Genomic DNA, 24641 nt, shown 5'->3' with positions numbered 1-24641 from the left:
CGAAGGAACACAGCGTATCATATTATTTTGCAAACTATCTAAAACACTTGAAAAGCTGACTGAGTATTGGAAAAATAATTATTTTAAACATGCTTAAAATTACTTGCTTTGACAACGATAGCTCTTATTTTATCCGCAAATCAATAATTCAATGCCGTTGCAATTTTAGTCTGTTATAGTGCATTTCATGCCTGATAATGTGTGCCCACGTCGGGCTATGGGATAAAAAAACTGCAGCGAAATAGATATTAAAAAAAATGAATAACCAGCTAAACATTAAAAAATCTTATAGTACTACAGACGACATTTTTTATTTATTAGCCGCCTTTTATAGATAGATAATCAGGTGTCTATTATACCTGATGTGACTCGACACATCTTATTTAAGAGGAACATGCCTGAACATGGTGGCAACATTTTTTTTATGTCGAAAGTTCATCTTTCTTTGTGTAATAAAATAACTTTAGTCAAAAAATCATCTATCTTTGTGATAAAGTGTTATCTATTTTCTATCATTGTCAGGTTTGAATATATGCCATGATACAAACTGGAAATAAATAAATTCCATAAACTTCTAACGTGTACCTTGGTATTTCTCCGTTTTTGTCTGTAGCTAATGGTTCTGCCCAGAACACCTGAGCACTAGTTTCTCCCTGAGACGTAATGATGGAAGACAAAAGATCCGTTGGTGCACATGGATCTGGAAACACTGGAGGGAAATAGTCATTGGTATCGTTGCTTGGTGTATAACCTTTGAAAATAACAAAACTTACTAGCTATTACATGGAATATTAACTTGTTGGAGTGTGCACGTTGCCTACACATTTGGTTCGTAAAAAAATGTGTTGGAGAAAAGTATTGAGAATATCTGCCTAGGAAAGCATTCGTTTTCCTGTCTTTGACACTTTTTCTATTATCAAATTAAGTCAAGTAATAAGAACAGAAATGTGACCTAAATCGAGCGGTTTCCCCGTATGTACAATTCCGAAATGTCAGTTGGTTTGGCCAAAATGCATGATTAATATAATAAATTATGTTTAACTCTTCAGTATGATTATTATAGAATAAGGGATTTATTGGGGAAAACTTACAGAAATATTCACAAATGAATGAATCATTGTCACTAAAAAGCGGCGTAATTTCCTTCCAAGCATCGTCTGAAAGATATAAAACACATCATTAATTTTGTATTGTATTTCCCCAAGTACAGTCAACACATGCAATTTTTAACGTTTACTTTTGGCTTGTGCTTTTTTCTTAGCTAATATCGGAATACTCAGTAAAATTTCTTTTTGCCACGCCCGTATTTGGCAAATGCAGCCAAACTTTATACGAGCTTCTAAAAAAAATAAAAACTGTTTTAGAATGTTGTGTTTGTTAACCTGCTTTAAAGAGTTAGTATGAATTTATTTAATTTCAGTACTCGTGTTTTGTAAATCTGTATGGAAAGAGTTCTGGCTACTCTGGCTGAAGTCTGGCTGAACTCTGGCTACTCTGGCTAAGTTCACGCACCTAATTTTGTCTCATTTTTAAAACGTTTACCATGACAAAGAACAAAGAATAAAATACATATTCGCTTTATCTACAACTAGCTACATTGAGAACATATTAAATAACATATTAACTGACAACGCTAATCTTAATATATAAGATTATACATAAAAAAATTGGACTACGAGGGTCTTATGGAACATTTTCATCCAAAATTGTTGCAATGGATGAAATCTTACAAGCCGGAAACAAGACGACAATCAGCAGAGTAGAGTACTCCGAACTCTCCCAGGCCAGCAAATTTTCTTCGGGTTCAAGGGAAAATCAAGAAACTGATTATATTCGCGTATGATATTCGTGGAGTTCTGACAAGTCACAAGGCTACGGTATGTCAAACTGCCAACAGTGCATACTACATGGAGTATATTAAGAAATGCTTAAGACCGGCAATGCTTAAAAGCGTCCAGAACTAACAGTCTGACCAATCATATAACAGGTCAACACAATCCTACACACCTCTCAGAGCATGACGTCGCTGATTGCGGATTATGAGTGTAAAACGCTTTATTATCCACCAACGACTTATTCCCGAGCCCGAGGCTAAAAGAGAATATGAGGGGAATTCCATTTGATGACTCAAATAAGACTGAAACTACCATGGCCAATCAGGTACGGGTGTATGAGCGTAGTTGCCTAGCAACGGGAATAAAAGATCTGCCGAAAAGATGGAAGTCGTCATTGACCACAAGGAAAGTTACTTTAAAGGATTATGACAAGGTTTGAAAAAATAATTTTGTAATTAAGGATGTATATGATTGTTTGCATTACATATTGAATGACCCTCGCATGTTTCCATGGTTCTTATAGAATACCTAGGGGTAAGGTATAACATGTACAGAGGCATTTTCTTTCTGGTCTGGCGCCAGTGAACGGGTTCGCGTACGTGTTAACGCGAATTTTAACTGCTGCTAGTTAGCTTAAAAGCGCATATTTCTAAAGACGAATCAGTTCGCGTTAAACACTTAGTTATGTTGAAAAATGTGATATTTTAGGAATTCTTACTATAAAATCAGAAAAATATCTTGAGTTTAGTTATTGTTACGATATCTAAAAAGACCATTTGGTCTTCCTCTACACCAAAGGGCTCAAAGCACTGATGGTGGCTGCAATTCCTGCTAATCACTATGTTAAAACTGGAAAAGGGTGATATATTAGGATTTCTTAAAATAAATCAGAAAAACAATCAGCTTCTGAAATTTCATTCAAAATTAATTCATTTTCACTGCCCGTCATTGCTTAAAAATACACACTGATTTAGTCCTTAATATATAATGTTGGTCTTTATTTAATTATTTATGATGAAATCTGCATCAAAACTTAAATCCGATTGTTATTTTCTATACATAAGGACATCATTTTCCAAATCATTCAGCTTTTTTATTTCATTCAAATATTTTTTAACACTGCCTGTCGTCGGTATTATAGTCACTAATTAATTCCTCAATAGGCAGCTTTGATTTTCATGAGCTGATTGTGAAAGGAAACACCAGAAACATGCACCACAAATATACATCGCAGTCGGAATAGTGGAAATGAAACAATGCAAAAAAATTCACTCTATCTGTCCGCTATAGTAGACATCATGAAAGTGCTGAACAGACTGCCTTACAACTTCTGTCAGACCGGGAAAAAATGTCGAAAAATGGGTAACTGACGAAAAACAAAAATGTTTTAATGTCATGACGTTCTTTGTATACCCCCTGCGCTGGACGATTGACAATCACGTATGTAGTTTAATATGTAGACACTACAGATTTATCTTGAAATGCCACTTCAAGAGAAATGGCATTATAAGCTTATTATTACTTTTTTTGCATGAATTGAAGTGACAAGTCAACATAATAATTTCGTTACAAAATGTGTACTTTTCTTTCGATCCAGTCCCATATGGAATTTACTGGCAGAGTATACTCGATATCAGGTAACGTACATACTACAATATGTGTAACTAATATTTAAAAAAACAAACTGATGAAGCCTTTCGGCGAAACGTCAGTATATTAAAATTTTAATAATTGTTCGTGTTTGGTGGTATTTTTCTACTATATTTAACTATTATTATCATACATACATGTGTATATCGATGCTGCTAAAATTAATAAATAGAAGAGTTGCTTTTCTTTGCGTTAAACAGTTATATTTTAATGTTGACGATATTACCGTCGACGTTATTAACGTTACTCGACGTTCGTCTAGTAGACTGGAGTACGATTTTGTGTTTTTACGCAAGTATATTCATTTCAACCTACATGTATACAAATGTATACAATGCAAGAAACTTTAAAAATAAACTATGAACATATGATGAAAATAAATGAAAACAAAAAGGCGAAACAAATATGATACCCACTGTTTAAGCTTGACATGGCATTTTAGTCCACATGTTTAAGCTGAAAGAAATTCAGTTTTTCATACTTAAAGTTTCAAAATACAGTTCAGAAACTGTTAACACTTGTACTTCAATGGCATGTGACAGATGCTGAAATGTAAAGAGGTCCAACATCTAACGCTACTGTCAAAAAATAGAAGTATATATGACACTTTTTGTCATTTTGAGAACAACTGCATGTATTACAAAATGTCTAAGGTAATAATTGGATATGTGACATTGTCTTTATATTAGATAAGTGGATATGTGGTTGGCAGAAACATGCCACAATAAGATAAGATTCGTGTTGCTAGTTATCGAAAAAGCGACAAAGTCCAAATATTCTGTTGTCCAGTGACTTAGTTATGTGGAATAAAACGAATCTATGGCTATGATTTGTGTTAAGATATTTATCTTACTGAATAAAAATGGCAAATATTAACATAATTATCGGATTTTTTCCCGATATCTATCTGGTTAACACGAATCTATTCCTGAACTTTAACATGTTATCTTACGGCAGAAATATGGCAATCATTGTACACCATAGGTTTATTCGTGAAAATATGTCAAAAAAATAATAGAAGCATCGTAGCATTTGACAACACAAATTTGATAGCACGGTTCATTGATAAACATAATCTAATATAGTAGAGAAAGATGTCGCAGACAAAAACTATTATTACTTTAAACACTATTAAGTGCATTCCACAAATTTTGTGATCCGAGGACGATCCAAGAGGGGCATCTAAGCGTGCAAAAAGTACAGATTTATTAAACATTTTTATCATTTTTCAAGCATAATACATACTTCAAAACTTACAATCGTATATATCTCCTACTTGATGATAGATATTGCCGTAACCGTTATGGTAATATGTCGGAACTAAGACAGAAAAAAATCGAGACCACAATGGAGTCTAAACTACGAGGTTGAAAATGCAAAACCATGATGGAAGAAAGCCGAAACTACGATGGCGAAGTCAACGTCGCGATGTTGAAAGGTGGAAACTACGATGATGAAAATGGGGGAAAAAAACTACGATGATGCAAAATGTTAAGTCTGTCATTCCAAATGCTTGTTTATGGCCTTTATGCGTCTTCAATGTTGACTTTTCATCTATATTAGTATATATCAATAACTGTGACAACAATTGAATTTTACACACAAAAAAAAGAACTGAAATATACTTAAGCAAACACTTAAGTTTGTTGTATCATGCTTAAATAGAAATTATTTATTATTCTAATATTTGGGTGACTGAAATAAGTGCTGCAAACATAGTATAATTTAGCTAATAGATAAATACATATGAATAGCTGATACAACTTCATTTAACCAAACTATGGACTTCTTGACAAACGATTTAACTTTTTACCTGCCGCACCGGTCGTACACATCTCGTAGACCAATATTCCAATCATAATCCATGTTAAAGGTGTTGCGCAAAACATCAGCATTTTAAGTTTGAAAACGAGAAATATTATTTCTCTTTAAAATATAATAGTTTATACGACTGTTTTCACGTAAAGTTGGTTGTCACAATATAGCCCTTACAGACAAGGTTTAACTCTTATGTAAACTATTATACTATATTTTGCAGATTTAATAGGAATTGTGATATTTTTCTTGTAATCATATTATTAATAAAACCTTGTATTAAATAACCTTTTTGAATTATTGTAAATAGAAAAACCTTGACCTAGTGCGGTTTTTTCAAAATTAATCAAAATACTTTGTGAAATTCAGTGCATAATCTCTTGTCATCTTTCGGTAGAGATCATATTTAAGTTTTTCCAAACTTTTCAAATAAAATACTTTCTCAAATGAAATAACATGCAAGAATTTATGTGTTCTGCATTTACCATTCAAACAAATATAAAGCGCTTCAAAATATATTAATACTTAATCCATTGCACATTCAAAAGTATCGAATCACTTGCTCATGACTACGTGGGTTGGAAACCCCGCTTGGGTTCATATATATTGTGGATTTTAGTTTATACAGACACAATTTAGGTATATGGCACAAGTTTGTGCCTTTAATAATACACGGAGAGGCTTTCCATCATACTCTGATATTTACAGCTGGAAAGTTGCCATATGCCTTAATTGTGTCTGTGTTACTAAAACCCAAACAATAAACAACAATGTACGTGTAACGGTCCTAGACATTGTTAACATTAAATAACTTCTACAACTTATGACCTGTTTACAAAGAGCTAGGCTACGTTTGACGGACATGTCTGTATTTAAAGAGATTCTCTATTTGTTCCGGAGGCTTTCTCAATCATTCCCTCAAGTCAGTTCCTATTTCATATTGGTATGTGCCTTTACTTGCGGAGGCTTAATTTTGCGCGCTGAGTGGCTGTCTTTGTATGTAAAGTGCATCTGTCATTAAAAGGGTGCTTTATAAATCGGGTATTATATAGTATGTTAAACCAGACTGCTACGATTCTGATTGATGATATAACTTCCAACTTAAAAAAAATTATGGTTTTGGCATTCTTCTTTTGAATTTTAGGGTTTTTTTTATAAAACAATCTTCTAATGATATCTATCAACAATATTAAAACTACCGAGTCAAAAAGCTTTCTTAAGCGTCATATCGTAATACTTTTTAATAGATAAGCGATACCCTCAAATGCTTTGTCATGTTGAAAGTTAGTTTTAATGGAAATCACATTCAGCTTCTAGGAACTGCATTGTGCAGGCTGCAGATATTTATCATGTCACTGCATTGAACCTTATAAATAATAATTCAGATTTTTATCTGCTTTTCAAAATATTGGTCCGCGGAATGATTGAATAAAACTACCTTTGTCAGCTAATGACATAATGACTGAACTACTGTCAGATGTCACTGAAATAACTGACATACATAATTTGCGATATTTTCCTTTCTTTATGTACAATTGCTCTTCTTTTTATATACAATTTAACAAAGTAACAATGATAAAGAATATAAAATGGACATTCTAAAGCGATTATCGTTTTGGCTCTGTTTTGAAAATATATTTAATATGTATATATTTGTTATCCGAGCGTGCAATTTGAAAACGAGAAAAAATATCTGAAAAAATGCAGTATGAACCAGTTAGGATAGTTTTAGACCTTAGGCTAACTAGATCGGTATCAAAACCTCCAACGCGAAATTTGGTGACTTTCTTTATCTGACAGAATACAAAAAAAAAACATGACTGTTTATTAAATAGTTATCTGAATGAAATCTTCCCGTTTATTATAAAAACTTAAGCCACATAGCTTAATAAAGGGTTTATCGCTTTAACTAGAAGAGCAGATATCTATTCAATCTCTGTAATCCTAAACTTCTTCTCTTAAACAAACAAAAAAGAGACTCGTTAACTCTAACTCCAACACAGTGTTACTTCCCCTTTTCGGTACAGTAGCCGCCACGTATGAATTGGGCCGAATTTCAGCCGATGTTTCAATTTTGTTGTTCAAAGTTTTATCTCAGTAGATAAATATTATATGATTTGCTTGTTAAAAGAGCAAAACATCAAAAAATAATGCAGTAATATGAAAATTACTTCTTTTTCTGGTGTTGTGACGTGCACCTGCTAGAACTGTTAACAATAAAAATGATTTGACGGTATTTTGAGTAAAGCAAGAGAATCTGACAAATGGTATAAAGCAAAAAAATAGGTACATTAAATATTTCCATCATGTTCTTGAAGGTTGTGACATAAATGTCAACTTGTCTGTAGATTATGGCAAGTATTTTTTTTTAATTTACCAGGTGTCGCCAGGCGTGCCGCCATTTTAGGAGCACGTGGTTGTACCATGGTCACGTGATTTGTTTGGAGGCAGCAATGATTGTCTGACAATGTTCTTGCCGGAGGTTATCTTTAACTAAGCTTCCTTTAATAAATCTAAAAAACAAATATTGGGGACCGTTTTTCTTCGATCAGTCATGTCCTCATGAAAATTAACTGCAGCAATCTAAATGGTGATTAACTTGAACGAGTAGTCATCTGGGAGAAAATCATACAAATGTATTTGTGTCTGTGGGTCTGGAGCTGAAAATCGGAACATTATGATCTGTTTAGGTGCAGTTTTTCTATACATATATATTACCCTTCTGTCGTGGTGCTACTTCCTAAATCCAAATCTTTGGAAGTTTGATGGAAATTTCCTTCTTAAAACATTTTCATAAAAAGAAAATCTAAAATCCAATTCATTCGTATTACGATCTGCATTGTATCAATGGCTTACCTTATTATTCATATATATTTACTTAAGAGAAATACCTAATGTGTGTCCGTCTCATATTTATATTCTAGATCTTTCCTTTATTTTAATCGTTTAAGTCGAGAAACTATACCTTCCGCATAGATCAACAACGGTCAATAAATAACATAATTAGAACAATACACGGCACCGATAACCGGAAAATTCCTTCCTGTTTAATTTGACCGCAACTGTCAAAACATTGATTTTTTATGTCCCCACTTTGGCGGGGGGGGGGCATATAGATTTGCCCTTGTCCGTCCGTCCGTCCTTCTTAGAATGTTGTGTCGCGCCTAGCTCCAAAAGTATTTGACATAGAGTCAAAAAACTTTACAGGAATGTTGGTCAGCATGTGTAGTTGTGCACCTGGGGTTTCGCGTCTGGATTAATTCAGTCATGTAGGAGTTATGGCCCCTGATTTAGTAAAAAAAATGGTCATTTTAATGTTGTGTCGCGCGTAGCTCAAAAAGTATTTGAGCTATAGTCACCAAAGTTTACAGGAATGTTGGTCAGCATGTGCAGTTGTACACCTGGATTTTGCGTCCGGATTCGTTCAGTCGTGTAGGAGTTATGGCCCCTGACTTAGTTAAAACTTGGTCATTTGATGGTGTGTCGCGCGTAGCTCCAAAGTATTTGACCTAGAGTCACCAAAGTTTACAGGAATGTTAGTCAGCATATGCAGTTGTGCACCTGGGGTTTCGCGTCCGGATTCATTCAGTCGTGTAGGAGGTATGGCCCCTGCCTTAGTTAAAAATTGGTCATTTTAATGTAGTGTCGTGCGTAGCTCCAAAAGTATTTAACCTAGAGTCACCAAAGTTTACAGGAATGGTGGTCAGCATGTGCAGTTGTGCACCTGGGATTTTGCGTCCGGATTCATTCAGTATTGTAGGAGTTATGGCCCCTGTCCTTTGTCATGTAGTGGGGGCATCTGTGTCCCATGGACACATTTCTAGTTTTAAATAAAATCTTATTTTTTTAAAAACAAAATCAACAAAAATGTAAGATATAACACATGTTTAGATTTTAAAAGTAGGAAAAGGGGATTGTGTCCGCTAATGTCAAATTTAGTAGTAAAATGTGTTAGTGGTGGTCGTGGGGTTGTACATTAATGTAATTTCATAAAATTGTACATCCTGTCTTATTTTCCTTCCCACAGAGTATTAAATTACAGAAAATTCCTACTGCTTTCTGCAGAATACTGTGGTCAGCTAGGGCCAGTTTGTAATTCAAAATGTAGCCTCTAAGGTATAGACTACCTAGCTGGCAGACCTAATAGTGAGATAGCATTTTATATTTGGGGAAGAACTTTTAGCATTGTGTATGAAAGTATACAAAGGTGTTGTTTTCGTTTTTTCTAGGCTTTATTCTAGATTGTTTTCTTGATTCATTGAAGAGGTTTGGAAAAAGTCGCAATCATGTGAGAGGAAGAGAACTTATCGTTTTGACACAACTCTGTACATATTCGTTATTACTTGATTTTAGCGTAGATTAAACACATAATCGGAGTCTTACTGTCTTCAATAATTTTTACACTGTTGGCAACGTCGCGATGAGGACTTTAACACGTTTTTAAAGAGACTAATGTGATTTTTTGTGGACTTGCCTAAATTTCTGGCAAAGCGAAACTCTGGACTTAAAATCTCATTCATCCATTTGAAGCTATGGAGACTACATGTCGTTGGGATGAGAATGAACAGCTCTTCCGTCTTAAAAACAGTCTGTCGGTGAGGCAGCTGAATATGCGTTCAGACAGATATGTTACCAGAACTTAAAATCTATACTGATAGTTTTGTTATTTTATCCATTATAGCCTTAACCTAATGACCTATGTCTTATGCCAAGGTGATCCATTTTTGCAATTGTCATGAAAAACCATTAGTAGAAAATGTGACTTTTTTCTTCAGAGTAAATATTCTGAAGTGTTATCGTAGCTTTAATTTATTTTACCTTGTTATCTAATTTTTTATCCCAGACAACTCAGTTTTAAAGTTGACCTAAATGGTAAACAGACAAACAGTTTGACTACAGGTTTTATAATGATCAAGTAGAAAATATGACGTGTAGAATTTTGACACAATTTTTAAGGAGTTCACCTATTGTTATAGTCTAAGATCCTAAACTGATAATAGTTTCAATTTTTACCCAGATTTATCTCCAGGTTTCGTATGAATTAGACAAAAATATTTCCTATGATTAGACCATGCAATCTATTATTAAGACCCCAGATGGCCAAGTTTCAAAGCTGACGTAGATTTATAGAAACAAACTTTCAGACTGTGTTTCATATAGATAAGATAGGCTGTGTTCTTGAGTGACTTTGTTTTAAACCAAAGATGACAGTGTATCATACTTGACCTTGATTTAATCAAGGCAAATAGTAAGGCCAGGCTTTATTGACTTATGTTGAGGTCAATATGTGTTTTTACGGACCTGAACAAATGATATTGACCGAGGACGATATTGACCAAACCATAAGTCTATAATTGTTATATTATATACCCTTCTTAAATGCACTCAATTAACTGGCCCATATTTCGTACATATAAGTAAAAGTGATATAACAAGAGTCATTATCACTTTTGCGGGTCAATATCGCTTTTTGCGGAACCGCGCGTGCACCCATTTCGACAATCAAATGAGCGCCAATTGAGCGCATTTAAGAATGGTATATAATATTGCTATTTGTATATCGATATCCTATCAGTCATTTAACCTTGGGGTAGGAAAGCAACAGTAAGATAGCAGATTTGAAATATTTGATCCAACATCCAACTATGATAGCTATCTTATCCTACCATCGCCATCCTACTTTTCTGCTAACATTTAAATAATTTGGTGATAGGCGATAGTAAGGTAAAAAATTAAACGAAATTCCGTTTATATCTGGCCTATAAACAGGTTTTGCTGTAGCTTTATATGGATATACTGCTTTATAGAGAGAGGTTTGGTTGGGATGACCCTCTATGTTGTATATAGGCCAGTATCTTATCTTAATTACGCATCTTTACAAACATTTTATCAGCAAATTAAGTTTGTATTGACATATTTTAGACACAAATTATTAATAAAAGTATCCTGTTATTAATACAACATATCAAAATATAATTCAGAAACAGGAAACAATGTTGTCCTCTCCGTTATATCTGGCAGTCTAAAACATTGAGTTCACGGTGTGTACACTTAGCTTTCTCGTACTCACAGCTGAAAAAGAAAATAAAAAATAGATAGATAAAAAGAAGCTGTTACAATATTGGTGGCAAACATGGAATCTTTTTATCTAGCTGAATGAATTGCTTTATTTAATGTTGCTACAATTTACTAAATTACTAATTTTGCCTGTCGTGGAATCTGTCAACCGGGCAACAAGTGATATATTCTGCCGTACCCTTCAAACATTATGACAAAACAACAAAACAATAGTTAACGCCCACATTTCCAGCTAAATAGTTGCTACAGATCTGGTCGACTTTTTTATTGCAAATACATTAGAGAACTGACTCAGAATATAACCTTACCTTAGTCCATTCTATATCTTTCCCAGAAACTTTTTCCCTCACCAGATATAAAAGTCCAAGTAAAAACCCGACGATTCTCTAGCTATTTAGTAAGCATTTAATTTAATAAAATTCTGACCGAAATTAAATAAAATTCTAATTGGAAAAGAGAAAGGCTTGATTTACCACGAGGCTTTTCATTGATTTGACGTAGTTTTGTCCTGATTCTGACAAAAAACTTTGATTAAAATCATTCGATTCGACTCTTACATCAAAGGAATGAATACAACTCTTTATTTTGATTTAAGTACGTACTGTACCAGTGAAAACAGTTTAATAAAGTCTTATTATACTTTATCTTTAAGCAGCTCGTGTATTTATAACTAATTACGAAACATTAGATAAGTATATTTAGCTTTAATTTAGGACTAGAACGACCTATCTCTACGAATAAATTAAGCGTGTCACTGCGATCTTTGCTTAATCAAGTCGGTAGAATACGGAGTATCAACTATTGATCAAAAGGTCAGGAACAATAAAATTTGAAACGAACACCAACAAGAAAATTCTTACTAGTTTTCGTAGATGCGCCCGTTTGATGCACAGACTTTCGAACCTCCTGGGGTACATGATATATGACTGAGACTGGTGCACATGAAATCAAACACGACTTCGGCTCCCGCCGCGTCTACTGGGGAAGAGGTTGTTCCATCAGCCCCGTTACAGGGACCGTAATGTTTCAGGTTAATAGAGTTATCTGCGCAGTGAGCTTTACTGAATTCGCATCTAGAAAAATCACCATGAAACCATTAGCAAGGTTATGTTTTGTGACTTGGTGATCTGCAGTCCTTTTATTATGCAATTTTTCAACATAATTGGGACTGAAAAATATATTAAGTACATATTATACGAGAAAACCATCCACCAATTGCGCAAAAAGGAAATATCTTTCATTTACAATGAGTCTCTTTGGGTTTATATATTTACAATATCTGGTTCTCAGCTTTTCCAATGCATTTGCAATTGGCGCACAGACAGCAAGGTAAAAAGAAGCTCCTAGTGGATTCGAATTCGGTCTTTTTCGTTGTTTTCAAAGAAATATTCTATCGACGTAATACCGAACTGTCGTAACAGGACGGAAAATGCAATAATAATATAAAATGTATCATTTAATCCACGTCAGTTCTAAAAGCATATGTACTTAAACTGAATCGAACACTTACTTGTTTTTGTATGTGACCAAGTTAGTCCCGCACGTTATGTCATCAGAGAACCGGCTACAGTCGGTACTGGCTATGTTTATGTAGTCGCAGGAGTAAAACACGTCGGCACAGGCAAAACCTGTACTAGACAAAATTATTTCGTAAGTATCTGAACTCGGCTGAGGGTACATTTGAATGTAACTGAGTTCTGTTGCAGGCTCATTTATTGAAGCATCAAAAATGAAAAATAATATATATTTGAAAACATTTTTATTTTGTCACGTCCACGAAACAAGATTGAGCCAATACTGGTTGACCTATGCGCATTGCAAAAAATGTACAAGTAGACGGGCTTCATTGTAAACGCCAGTTGTCCCGGCCATATTATCGGTGCACAGCTAGGGAAAATAAAAAAAAAGAATTAAACATAATCCTGATATCTGCTGGACCGGGATACATCCACCCCTGACTGATTTACAAAACAAACAAGAGATCTTGGGCTTTACATGTTTTTATATTACAAGTGAAACACTTTTTTTTTTGGCAAACCAAAAAATTTTTTAAGTTTGTCTTGACGCCTCTAAAGCTGGTGCCTCTATCTTCAGCTAGATAAGAAGGTGGCAAACAGGTATACCGAGTTTGTGCGTAGCTAACCCGGCCACAATGAGAGCAGTTGGTGTACTGTGGCATATTGCCGAGTGTAATCAAGCTCGCGTATTCACGTATGTACAAGCATTTATGCTCAGTCTGTTATTTATGACTTAATGATAATAGAAATAATGATTTCCAGGAATGAAATCAAATGTCCTAGAGTCTTCGACGTTACGAGCACCTAAATACTAACCAGATGTGTCTAAATGTGTGTCTTAACTTTATCTAAACGGGACCGGTCATCTATGCAAATACAGCTAAAATTTAGAAAAAAGTAAACGGTTATGATACATTTTTTAATTCACCACTGTTTACATGTACGTCAAGCCAGTGTATTATGCATCTATTAAAACATTTGCACCTCTCTCCCCTGACATTTCTCAAAATTCCATGTCATATGCATTTTCCATGTTCTGTTTTCTCTTTTCTATTTTCTTTTTTTAAACATGACCACGTTGTTGATGACACATCACATGTTTATACATAAATCAGAAATTGTGTATTTAATCACCCGCTCTATTTCGAAGAGTATTCAGTCATATGATAAAGGTATGTGTAAAATTTAGTAAAATCTCGTAATTACCTGAAAAACTGATCAGACACATAGCGATTGACAAAACCATTTTCAACCTTTATTTGTCTTAGATCCACTATGTTGAATTTAAGAATGTGTTCAATTGTTTTTGTAATTTACTAAACTTTCAAGATAAGAGTACATGATACCATTTTTGGCAATCGTAAGTTGACCTTAACTTGATGTCATTTTTAATTTTATATAATAAACTCTTAACAAAGTCACAAAGATTACGGCTTTGCCATCATTATTCATATGAGAACATTTTTACAGAAATTTAACAAAAGAAATTTTCTGTCAGATCATAATGTCAGAAATTATCTTTGTTTTTCGTGTTTATAGCAAAAACAATTATACAAACCTTACCTTCAAGTCGTTAGTGTATTACAGGTATATTTCAATATTTTTAATACAGTCAAACCTGTATTCTAGTATGCCTGTCTTTGTTAAAACACGCTTACGCTAGAATGACGTCACGTTAACGTGCGGTGACGTCAAATTTTTTTGCGACTAAGAAAGAGCGCTTCTCTATTTTATCTACTGTTTTAGATGAAGGGCATAATTTCATATCTTTTGTATCACCCGGTCAATAAACTAACCCACAACTTGCCCACTCAAAGCAATTGTTCTAACAATAAGGTATTGAAGTTGTCATTGATTCTGAAAGATTTTCTTACCGCTTTATATATATCTAAAGTTGTTTGTATACAACATTTCTGTTCTTGTTTCTTTAAACAATATATCTGTATAAAATGACACCATACACAAAAGAATTTTACAGTATGAAGTATGGTGGTGGATCACAAAATAACCATACTGATTGACTTTGCAGCATTAGAGATTTACAATGAAAAACACGGTGGTAGATAACACAATAACATTAACATGATGATCCTCTTTAAAAACAAGAGATTTACGTGGAAAAACATGGTCACCATGGTGGATCACACAATGACCATAACATTTACAAGGAAAAACATTGTGGAGATCCACTTCCATATATATATACCACAGAAATAAATTCACACATTTGGTACTGCAGATTTAATAAGCTTTATATTGGACAGACCTTTACGGAAAAAAGAGTGCGTTACAAGTACTTTGGACAAACAAGAGGTCAGTGGACAGCGCGCTCGACTATTCTCAGTGTTTGATAGTATAATATAAGCTATGAGTAAAACTATAACATATACGCATATTTTAAGTCAAAAAGGGGCCATAATTCAGTCAAAATGATTGATAGAGTTGCTTCTTTCTTTTTACAAGCTGGGGTCATGATAGTTAATATATATGTAAAATATCAAAGAAATATCTCAATGGACTTTTAAAATATTTGGGGTGGTACGCAAACTTTAACATTTATTCTAAGACAAAAAGAGGTCAAACTTCAGTCAAAGTGCTTGATAGACTTGTCTCCTCCTTTTACAGACTTGAGTTATGATTGTTAATAAGAATGCAAAATATGAAAGCAATATCTCAATGGACTTTGAAAATATGTTGGGTGTTACGCAAACTTTAACATTTGTGTGACGCTCACGCTAACGCTAACGCCAACGCCGGGGTGAGTAGGATAGCTTTCCTATTTTTCGAATAGTCGATCTAAAAGTAATCATATATTAGGTATAACAAACATGTGAATGCAATGTTAATATATAAAGTAAACAACTATTGTTCCAAATTATGGCAATTATCTAATACTAAAGTCATATTACCTCTAACACTTAGGAAATTAATTAATCATATCTGAAAACAGTAGATATAAAATGTTAATCTACCCTTATAAAATTGCTAAAATATGACGTGACATTTATCCTGCAAAACAAATTACCAAACAAGAGCTGATGGTAAAACACATATGCCCCTATAATGGTATGGGTATGTAATTTTCTGTCTCCAGAACAGCATGACCTGGACCCTTGACCTAATGACCCAAAGAGAATTGAGTCATCTAACGACCACAAGGTATTATCACTTGAACTTGACAACTAAGGGTCCAGTTATCTGCAGAAAATGATCATTCAGCCTAAAAGCAACTTAGACCTTGACTTTTGACCAACTGACCCAAATGCAAAAAAAAAACTACAACAACACAATTTCAATCAGTCATTTCACAACAGCCCCAGCACGAACAAACATAAGAACAAGAAAGCAATATTTATCTACCCTCAAGATTTGTCTATTTGAGTTTTAAGGGTCACCAACACAATACAGGACTAAAAACTTAAGTTTCATATTTCATTAACTGGAGGTATGGAGTCAAACTTTTATGCTTACTGGAATTTTCAAGGAATGACAGCAAAACTAAGTGTTAAGACCTTATTATTATTCTTTTATGGTCATGCAATTGTAAGACAATGGTTTCATACACAGATTGTCACAGAACAAAACAGGGCCTACAACCAAAACAATTACCAGGACATATTGTATATCTACCAGCAAGAAACCAGCTACAAGGACATGGTATATATCCAGCACCAAGAAAGCAGTTACCAGGACATGACATATATCTACAACCAAGAAAACAAATTAACAAGTCAGAGGCCATAACTCCTACACGACTGAATGAATCCGGACGCAAATCCCCAGGTGTACAACTGCACATGCTGACCAACATTCCTGTAAACTTTGGTGACTCTAGGTCAAATACTTTTGGAGCTACGTGCCACACAACATTAAAATGACCAATTTTTAACTAAGTCATGGGCCATAACTCCTACACAACTGAATGAATCCGGACGCGAAACCCCAGGTGTACAACTGGACATGCTAACCAACATTCCTGTAAAGTTTTGTGACTCTAGGTCAAATACGTTTGGAGCTAGGCGCGACACAACACTAAAATGACAATTTTTTACAAAGTCAGGGGCCATAACTCCTACATGACTAAATGAATCCGGACGCGAAACCCCAAGTGCACAACTACACGTGCTGATCAACATTCCTGTAAAGTTTTGTGACTCTACGTCAAATACTTTTAGAGCTTGGCGCGACACAACATTCTCGGAAGGACGGACGGACGGACAAGGGCAAAACATATTGCCAACACAAATGCATGACGAACTCCCTGGGGTAATTACCTCCGCTGGTAGTAGATTAACCTTTAGCCTGCTGCTGGCAAGTTATTTTGCCCTTCATTATGATCTGCACTGGTCAGTCAGTAATCTTTCAATGAACACCCCTTTAGAATAATTAATGGTACTGCCCAAACTGAAATGATAAACACTTTAGCAGGGCAAAGGTTAATCACTGTTTTCAAAAATGCCAAATAACCATAACAAGAAAATCACCTTACTTGCAAAAAAATGTATTCTTATTCTTAATTTATCTTTTCATTTTATTTCAAGTGTAAAATACTTAGGGAAATAAACAGAACGATTTCTATTAAAGTTTAATATCAAATGAACAAAAAACTGATTATCAGAATTCTAATTTTTTTAAATTTTTACTGTCAGGGGAGACTACTGTATATGAGACTACAAAAAGAGTTGGTCAACTTTCCTAAAACTTTGTTTAGTCAAGCTAAAAATGTGATCATTTAATAGCTGATTCTGCTAGTTCTGTTTTTTTTTATTTTGCTCTCGGAAAATTTTCCATGTCTGTGCATGACATTTGCTGGCATTCGTCTCATGAAATAATTGCTGGCAGCAACAACAAATATTGTGTTCTCACAATCTGAAATTAAATTACACAATTCCTTTGTGGCTAAAATATTTCTAAAATGTGACCTTTAATATTATTCTTTACCAGGATTGCCATCAAATAGGACAAATGAAATTCCCTGACTTTTCATAGACCAAACACTGTTTTTAGCTGACAAACACACCATACTCGACCTCTTCTTCCCAAAAGAAACCAATCTGTTCATGTACTCTTTATTAACTGTAAACATTTCAGATCCTAACAAACAGTCTTAAAAGAGCACAAATATCATAACAAAATTATTAGCCAAGGGAACTGTACTCATGTTTGCAACATTTTTAAATACACAATGTCACAGAAACTATAAGATGTATAACAATAGGCCTTTTGCAAGCGAAGTGAGCAAAATCATTTTATAGGGATTCTCCATTGCAATTTCAAATTTTATCCATGAAATTATCTTTCCATGATTTTTCCCAGACTTTCCGACATTTCATTTTTCACTTAAAAATAGTAAAGCAACCACCTCTTAAAACAAAACAAAATGTCTGGATCTTAAATAAATTCTTTCCATTGAAAGTAACACCTCTTAACTAGAACCCTCTAACCTGACAGATTTGTCCAAAAGTCAATTGTTTGCAAAGAGAATTTGAAAAAAAAAACCTTCTTGAACATTAACAAAATTGAGCCGTGCCATGAGAAAACCAACATAGTGGGTTTGCGACCAGCATGGATCCAGACCAGCCTGCGCATCCGCGCAGTCTGGTCAGGATCCATGCTGTTCGCTTTTTAAGCCTACTACAATTAGAGAAACCGTTAGCGAACAGCATGGATCCTGACCAGACTGCGCGGATGCGCAGGCTGGTCTGGATCTATGCTGGTCGCAAAGCCACTATGTTGGTTTTCCCATGGCACGACTCAAATATGTAAAGCCAGTTGGAAACTCAGCATAAAAATGCAAGGTTGTTAGGTCTCAGCTATATAAACTGACAATACATTGTTTAGTTCTGTTTGTCTTGGTGAGTTTAAAGTCACACTGACAATTATGGTCATAATGGTGACTTCCCTGTTTTACCTGTGGAGAAAGACCCAAAGTGCACCATCTGGCAAACTCTTGCAAACTGATCTTAATACTGTATATCAAACAATTTTTTTGCAATGAATTTATTTGCACCAATATTAGCGAATAATGACACTAAAGAATTCAACTTTTTGTGACTATTAACCTACATCATGTCCTAAAACATAAAAACTCAAGTTTCACGAATTATTGTCGTGAATATGGCAGCTAACCCTGAAATCCCTAATTAAAGCTTATGCAAAAATTATCTAATCTACTGTGTTCTGGTTTTTCATTACTGATAGGTAAACACCATGTTACACTGGATACTGCAAAAATATCTTCATAAACCCTGCTACCCGAAACCAGCATGAGTACTGGTATACAGGAGCCAGATCACAGAGTTTCCATTAAGAAGGACCTAGGTGCTAGTATATATGGAGTTAGCTAAACTTACTAAAGCCATAGCATCAAGGGCTTTTCTCTGAATGAGATTTCCCATCCTCGTCATGTCGATCTTCTCCGACCCATTGCCGATCTTCTGTAACACGTCCTTCAACCTGTAAATGTACAATATAACGTCTACATGAAACCTCTAGCCACCTGGGTAGCCTAGTGGTAGAGTACTCACTAGTGCGGAAGGTCGTGGGTTTGCTCATTAATAACTTATTTTTTAGTTGATTCTGATTAAATACCATTCTTATTTTTTTGTATTGTAACCTTGTGTGATGCACTTTTCTTTGTATGTATATATATATATATATAGATAGAGGGGAGAGAGAGAGAGAGAGAGAAAGTATGAGAAAATATATGTTCAAAGAGTGTCAAAAGTTTAATTATAAACCCGAGCGCTTTCGGCTTTTTAAAAAAAGCCTTTTTCAAGGGTAGCATAAATCAAAACAATACAATAACGGTGTAAATACCGCCTGTATAATTCGATATATAAATGCTAAATTAACATATCGATCAACAGAATTCCATAAGATCAGGTTGATTGATAACAGATGTCAGGCATCTGTTACGGTCATTGGAAGAGTTATCTAAAAATAGCACACTAATGATTTGTTATCCGATACTCTGCTAGGAGAGCAACATGTGGTATTATTTGAAAGCAAAAAATAGCGATTTTATAAAAATAGAGCGTTTTTGATTGGTTCCCTGTATTTTTCCTGAGGATTTTGTTTGTTGGTTTTGTGTTTAACGCCGTTTTTCGACAGAGAAAACAGTGGAAAAAGAAAATCTATGTTATGGTCGAGGTTAATTAAAAACTATGTCCGGTTGCCTGAAGTGATAAAAGATATTTATATATCTGCTTAAATGAAATACTTGTATACAGGGGCCGTCGGAAGGTTTTTTAATTCAAAGATATGATTTGTTCACTAATTTTACAAAACACCAGTGCTTACTGAAAACATTATTTATTGAAAAGATTCTGATGCAATTATTGTTGAGGATTGTGTCTACGGACAGACAGACAGACAGACAACCTGAAACCAGTATACCTCCACTTACAACTTTGTTGTTGGGGGTACAATAACTTAACTTAGTTAATACTTACTTACTATGCAAGATGACCTAAATTCAAACCTGACCTGCAGCTTCAAAACCTTCACCTTTTGCCCTTGTATTCAAGTGTTATAAATCACAATAGACTGATATATTTTATATGATCATATAATAGAACTTACTTAGATTATCAACTGAGAGAAGTCAAAATCATTGAAACTGTGATTATCCAATACACTTAAATTATGAAAACTTGCCCTTAGTCCAACTCTTTCAAATCAGTCTAACACCTTTTTTAGATCAGTTTTCTAAATATATCCTGACTTCGTTTTTAATTAACAAATTAACAGTTTTGAATAAATTCTACATAGTAAAATTGTCTTCATATCAACATGCAAAACTACCTCAGAAGGAACATTCAAATTGAAAGCAAGGACATTAAAAGTTGTCTTCCCTTTTTAAATACAATTAGCTGCATCTTAATCTTCATTTCTCAACTTTTTTGCCTAAAAGGAAACAAGAAGGTCATGATGGTCCTTTTACGCTCACCTGAATACAAGGACAAACAGTGTTTCATAAAGATTCAGACTAAGTAATTAACTTGACTTCTATTTTATCAAAAATAAATACTGTAGGTCTAGTACCGGTAATTCATTTTGAGAGACATTTTCATAAAATGTAACACTGCTGGAAGAAAAAATACGATTTATTTACAAATATATACAAATGCAAAATCTAGTACATAGTGTGTTCACAGTCCATTCAGTTACAACACACATTAATTAGTTTGTTTAATTTTTCATAAACCTAAATTGTTTTGCGATATACACTTGATGACAGTAACCATTCATTCGTGGACGATACATTGACACAATAACAAAAGCAATCAACCACAATCGATATGGTGTGAATGTCCTTTCTATATACTATACAAAATCAACAACAGACACTGTTGTGCGATTTGCGAGACACATTTATTTTGCGATGACATATTTAAACATACAAGCCGTAGATACATGTGAATTAATCAAACACAAAATGTATACGTTTAAACAAACGATCTTCGAATATGTTTTACATGATATTCATAAAAGATTTCCAAAACGTGGTCGACTCGCCCAGGAAAAACCAGTGTCTGGAAACCTGTGCCCTTTTATCACATGTCTTTTACCACTGAATGTTGGGCTTCATCCTTGAAAGATCTTTTATGAACAATATGTCAGATAACTATTAACTCTAGATAAGTTACGTTTCCTCAACATTGAGGTTACAAATTATTGTGTAAATAAAGTAAGTATTACAATAATGTTCCTCTGATCTTTAACATTGAATTTAAATTTAACGATGTCACCGCACAGAGTGAATCGCTAGAACTAATTTCTTACCGCCAAAAATCTTATTTATATCTGATCTCGAATCACTCAAGCATTCAAAACAGGTTTTAAAAGATAACAACGCTAGGACAAAGGTACTCCGCTATACGATGTAACGCGGAGTACAAAAAGTCCTTTCTATATACTATACAAAATCAACAACAGACACTGTTATGCGATTTGCTAGACACATTTATAGAAAATTACAAAGTATAGAGAAGCTGAAAAATTTAAATTCAATGTTCTTTATATGCAACTCTTGCAAGTCTTAAATAATCTTAAGTTCTTTACAATTTTAACATTTTTGTGACAGATAACCTTTTTTCAAGAGAGTCTTTTACATAACCATCCTTTGCTACATCGGTCTTCCAACGACCGTGTCTCTTTAAACACCTGTCTGATACACCGGTGTTAGCTACGGACGTAGCGCCACTTGCCCTTAAAGAATGCGAACCAAGTTTAAGGCCCGGCGCAACACTTTTCAATTTATCAACAATACATTCTTTTGCCCTTGTGTAACTTAACTTTTTATTCTTTCCTATAAGAGACGCGACATGTTTTGATCTAAATGCAGGTTTAAACAAATATTCATCAGAGTTAATCGACAAATGTGCTGCAGACATATATCTTTGTAACATAGAATACGGACATGCAGAAGAACAACTTTTAGCAATAACTATTTCTGAACCATCTCTATAAACGTCTGTTTTGCTTTGCCTTATTTTCAAAACTAGATGGTCGGAATTGAATTGTACATCATTGCAATGCAAATTACTGACTTCGTTCATACGCAGAAAACCTGCATAGGCTAACATAATCATTGACAAATCCCTCAAATCAATAATATCAACACTATCTTGATATGTTAAGCAACGTGCTTGTAACATTTCTGAGCTTACAACGTCTTTCTTCTGTACTGGCTTGGAACTTATACGTTTCGCAGTTTCTAACAATTGTTTGACGATACTGTTTTCCGTCGGGTCCTGAAGATCGTTGATATTATGTACCCATTTTATTCCATAGTAAGCTGCAGACACGACATTGTCTGACTTGCCTTGATCAAGTAAACTGGTAAAGTACATTGCTACGCTGATAGGTAACGCCGGTTTAGATACTAGGCTGTTTATATCACAATATGATTTAAACTGATCAAAAGAACTCTGATACTTTTTTACTGTATTGTCTGCCCTTGATTGTAAAAGATAACTCGCCATATTGTCCGTTACTGATCGTTGTAATTCTCCATGTATCCCTGCCTCGTCTAGTTTATGTTTGATTGTGTCCTTCAGACCAACACCTGTCAAAGAATTAATACTATTAAAATAGTGTCGTATACAACGTAAGTTTCTAATTTCATGAAACAGTTGTTAACAAATATAATTTTACACTGAACATTTTAGTGCTAGCATATCAAACGGTAATGGATTTTTAGCAAAATAACCATTGTTCCCCGATCCTGATAAAACGACATTTGTCCGTTTCAAATTTTTTTGTTTCCTTCACAAAATCTCTAAAATTTCCATCATTATTGGTCAAACATGGCCAAAACGGCGCACTCTTCCAAAATGGAACAATTAATGTACATTTGGCTTTTTCTACTACTAAATTGTTAATGCAAGCTGTAACCAGCCTTGGTGGTGGAACCAACCAGTTTATATCTTGCCCCCATGGCTGAACTAAGGCATCAATGGCTTCTGTGCCTGGAACCCACCAACGTGAATTAAACCTTGCACATTTTTTATTTAAATGTGACGCAAATCTATCTACATTATGTGGACCCCATTTATTTTCTAAATAATTAAATACATTCTGACTAATGTACCAGTCATCACAGTCAAAACATCTACTCAGATAATCTGCTTTTTCATTATTTTCCCGGGGAATCCATTCCGGACACAACATGATGTTTTCTTTTTCGCAGAACTTATGTATATCTAAAGCAATACTATGAATGTGTTTTTCGACTACCGTTTAATAACACAGTTTTAACATTTTTGTTATCGGAATAAACCTTAACATAGGAATTTCGCAAAACATTTGCTTGCGAATGGAGTACTCTATTAACGGCCTCGGTTTCTCGCCATGTTGAACTTTGACTTTGTTCTAGAGTATCCCACTGCCCTATGACTTCCGTGTGGTAACTTTTTGTTTTGATTTCAAAAAACAATTTTCATTTGCATTTAAACATAACACATGTTTACCTGTATTGTCCACTTCCGGGGACGTGTCTTTCACGTAACTGACTATGTTTTGAAAAGTTTTACTTACTGTTCTGTCTGCTTCCGGAGACATGCTACAAGTAATAATGTCCTCTTCCTGGACATACGATTTAACATACTATCTGCTTTAGGAAACATTACACTTGCAATACTGTCCGCTTCCGGGGACAAACTACTGAACTCAATTCGCGCATCATGTGACCTATCACAAATCGAAGTGTCCACTTCCGGGGACCTACTACTGGTCTCATCACCTGCCTCAGATGACAAAGTATTAATTAAGCTGTTGGTTCCTCTGAATGAATCAGACACTGAATTGTCCGCTTCCGGGGACGCTTTGTGAACTAGTAAGTCCACTTCCGGGGACTCTTTGTTAACTAAGAAGTCCACTTCCGGGGACGACATACATTCTATTGTTTTTTCCTTCTTTGAGAAATTTTCGTACTCTGTTCTGCTCACTTCCGGGAGCTTCTGGGACTCTAATTTTACTATTCCTTGACTAACTGAACTACTTACTCTTACGTTATTCTCTACATACCCGCCGTAGCCAAATGCGCTGGCATCGACAAATATTCTATACAGACACACATGATTTTCGTTTAATTGTCTCCCTTTTCTGTTCAGTGTACTTACATTGCTTCTCCAGAACTGTAATTCATACATGGCTAAATCTGTTACTTTAACAGGAGCATTCCAACTGGCTCTTGCATTGATACAATTGAATAATTCTCTTGTCATTAAACGAATTTTTT

At 34.6% G+C, this 24641-nt stretch overlaps 3 protein-coding genes across 3 annotated transcripts in view; all 3 read right to left on the bottom strand.

Moving 5' to 3' along the window:
* Window positions 1-5483, bottom strand: part of LOC123561462 (sushi, von Willebrand factor type A, EGF and pentraxin domain-containing protein 1-like) — a 29381-nt gene extending 23898 nt beyond the window's left edge. The window contains exons 1-3 of the mRNA XM_045353844.2: window positions 5299-5483; window positions 1092-1157; window positions 586-751 (exon numbers count right to left, since the gene is read on the bottom strand). Coding sequence (XP_045209779.1) covers window positions 586-751; window positions 1092-1157; window positions 5299-5380 — 314 coding nt within the window. The 5' untranslated portion in view covers window positions 5381-5483. The remainder of the gene's footprint in view (window positions 1-585; window positions 752-1091; window positions 1158-5298) is intronic.
* Window positions 5484-10978: 5495 nt separating this feature from the next.
* On the bottom strand, window positions 10979-14250 carry LOC123561467 (agrin-like). The gene is made up of 4 exons (XM_045353857.2): window positions 14102-14250; window positions 12889-13006; window positions 12239-12451; window positions 10979-11372 (listed from the first exon to the last, which is right to left on the bottom strand). The coding sequence occupies exons 1-4, from the start codon at window positions 14139-14141 to the stop codon at window positions 11309-11311; spliced, it is 435 nt and encodes a 144-aa protein (XP_045209792.1). The 5' UTR covers window positions 14142-14250; the 3' UTR covers window positions 10979-11308.
* A 7589-nt stretch (window positions 14251-21839) lies between these two features.
* On the bottom strand, window positions 21840-23986 carry LOC123561472 (uncharacterized). The gene is made up of 2 exons (XM_045353871.2): window positions 23939-23986; window positions 21840-22967 (listed from the first exon to the last, which is right to left on the bottom strand). Exon 2 carries the CDS (start codon window positions 22882-22884, stop codon window positions 21958-21960), a length of 927 nt encoding a protein of 308 aa, XP_045209806.1. The 5' UTR covers window positions 22885-22967; window positions 23939-23986; the 3' UTR covers window positions 21840-21957.
* Window positions 23987-24641: the final 655 nt, after the last annotated feature.

The sequence above is a fragment of the Mercenaria mercenaria genome, chromosome 15, assembly GCF_021730395.1.
Source record: "Mercenaria mercenaria strain notata chromosome 15, MADL_Memer_1, whole genome shotgun sequence".
NCBI classification, from domain to species: Eukaryota; Metazoa; Mollusca; class Bivalvia; order Venerida; family Veneridae; genus Mercenaria; species Mercenaria mercenaria.
The sequence above is the reverse complement of the archived record's forward strand: the minus strand, read 5'-3'. Positions and strand labels throughout refer to the sequence as shown.

Bases quoted from the DNA above. Each gene is read 5' to 3' on its own strand.
- LOC123561467 (XM_045353857.2), bottom strand. From the start codon at position 14,141: ATGGTTTTGTCAATCGCTATGTGTCTGATCAGTTTTTCAG. The intron at 13,007-14,101 runs GTAATTACGAGA...TGTCTAGTACAG, and splicing joins GTGTCTGATCAGTTTTTCAG to GTTTTGCCTGTGCCGACGTG. The intron at 12,452-12,888 runs GTAAGTGTTCGA...TGATTTTTCTAG, and splicing joins TTGGTCACATACAAAAACAA to ATGCGAATTCAGTAAAGCTC.
- LOC123561472 (XM_045353871.2), bottom strand. From the start codon at position 22,884: ATGGCGAGTTATCTTTTACAATCAAGGGCAGACAATACAGTAAAAAAG.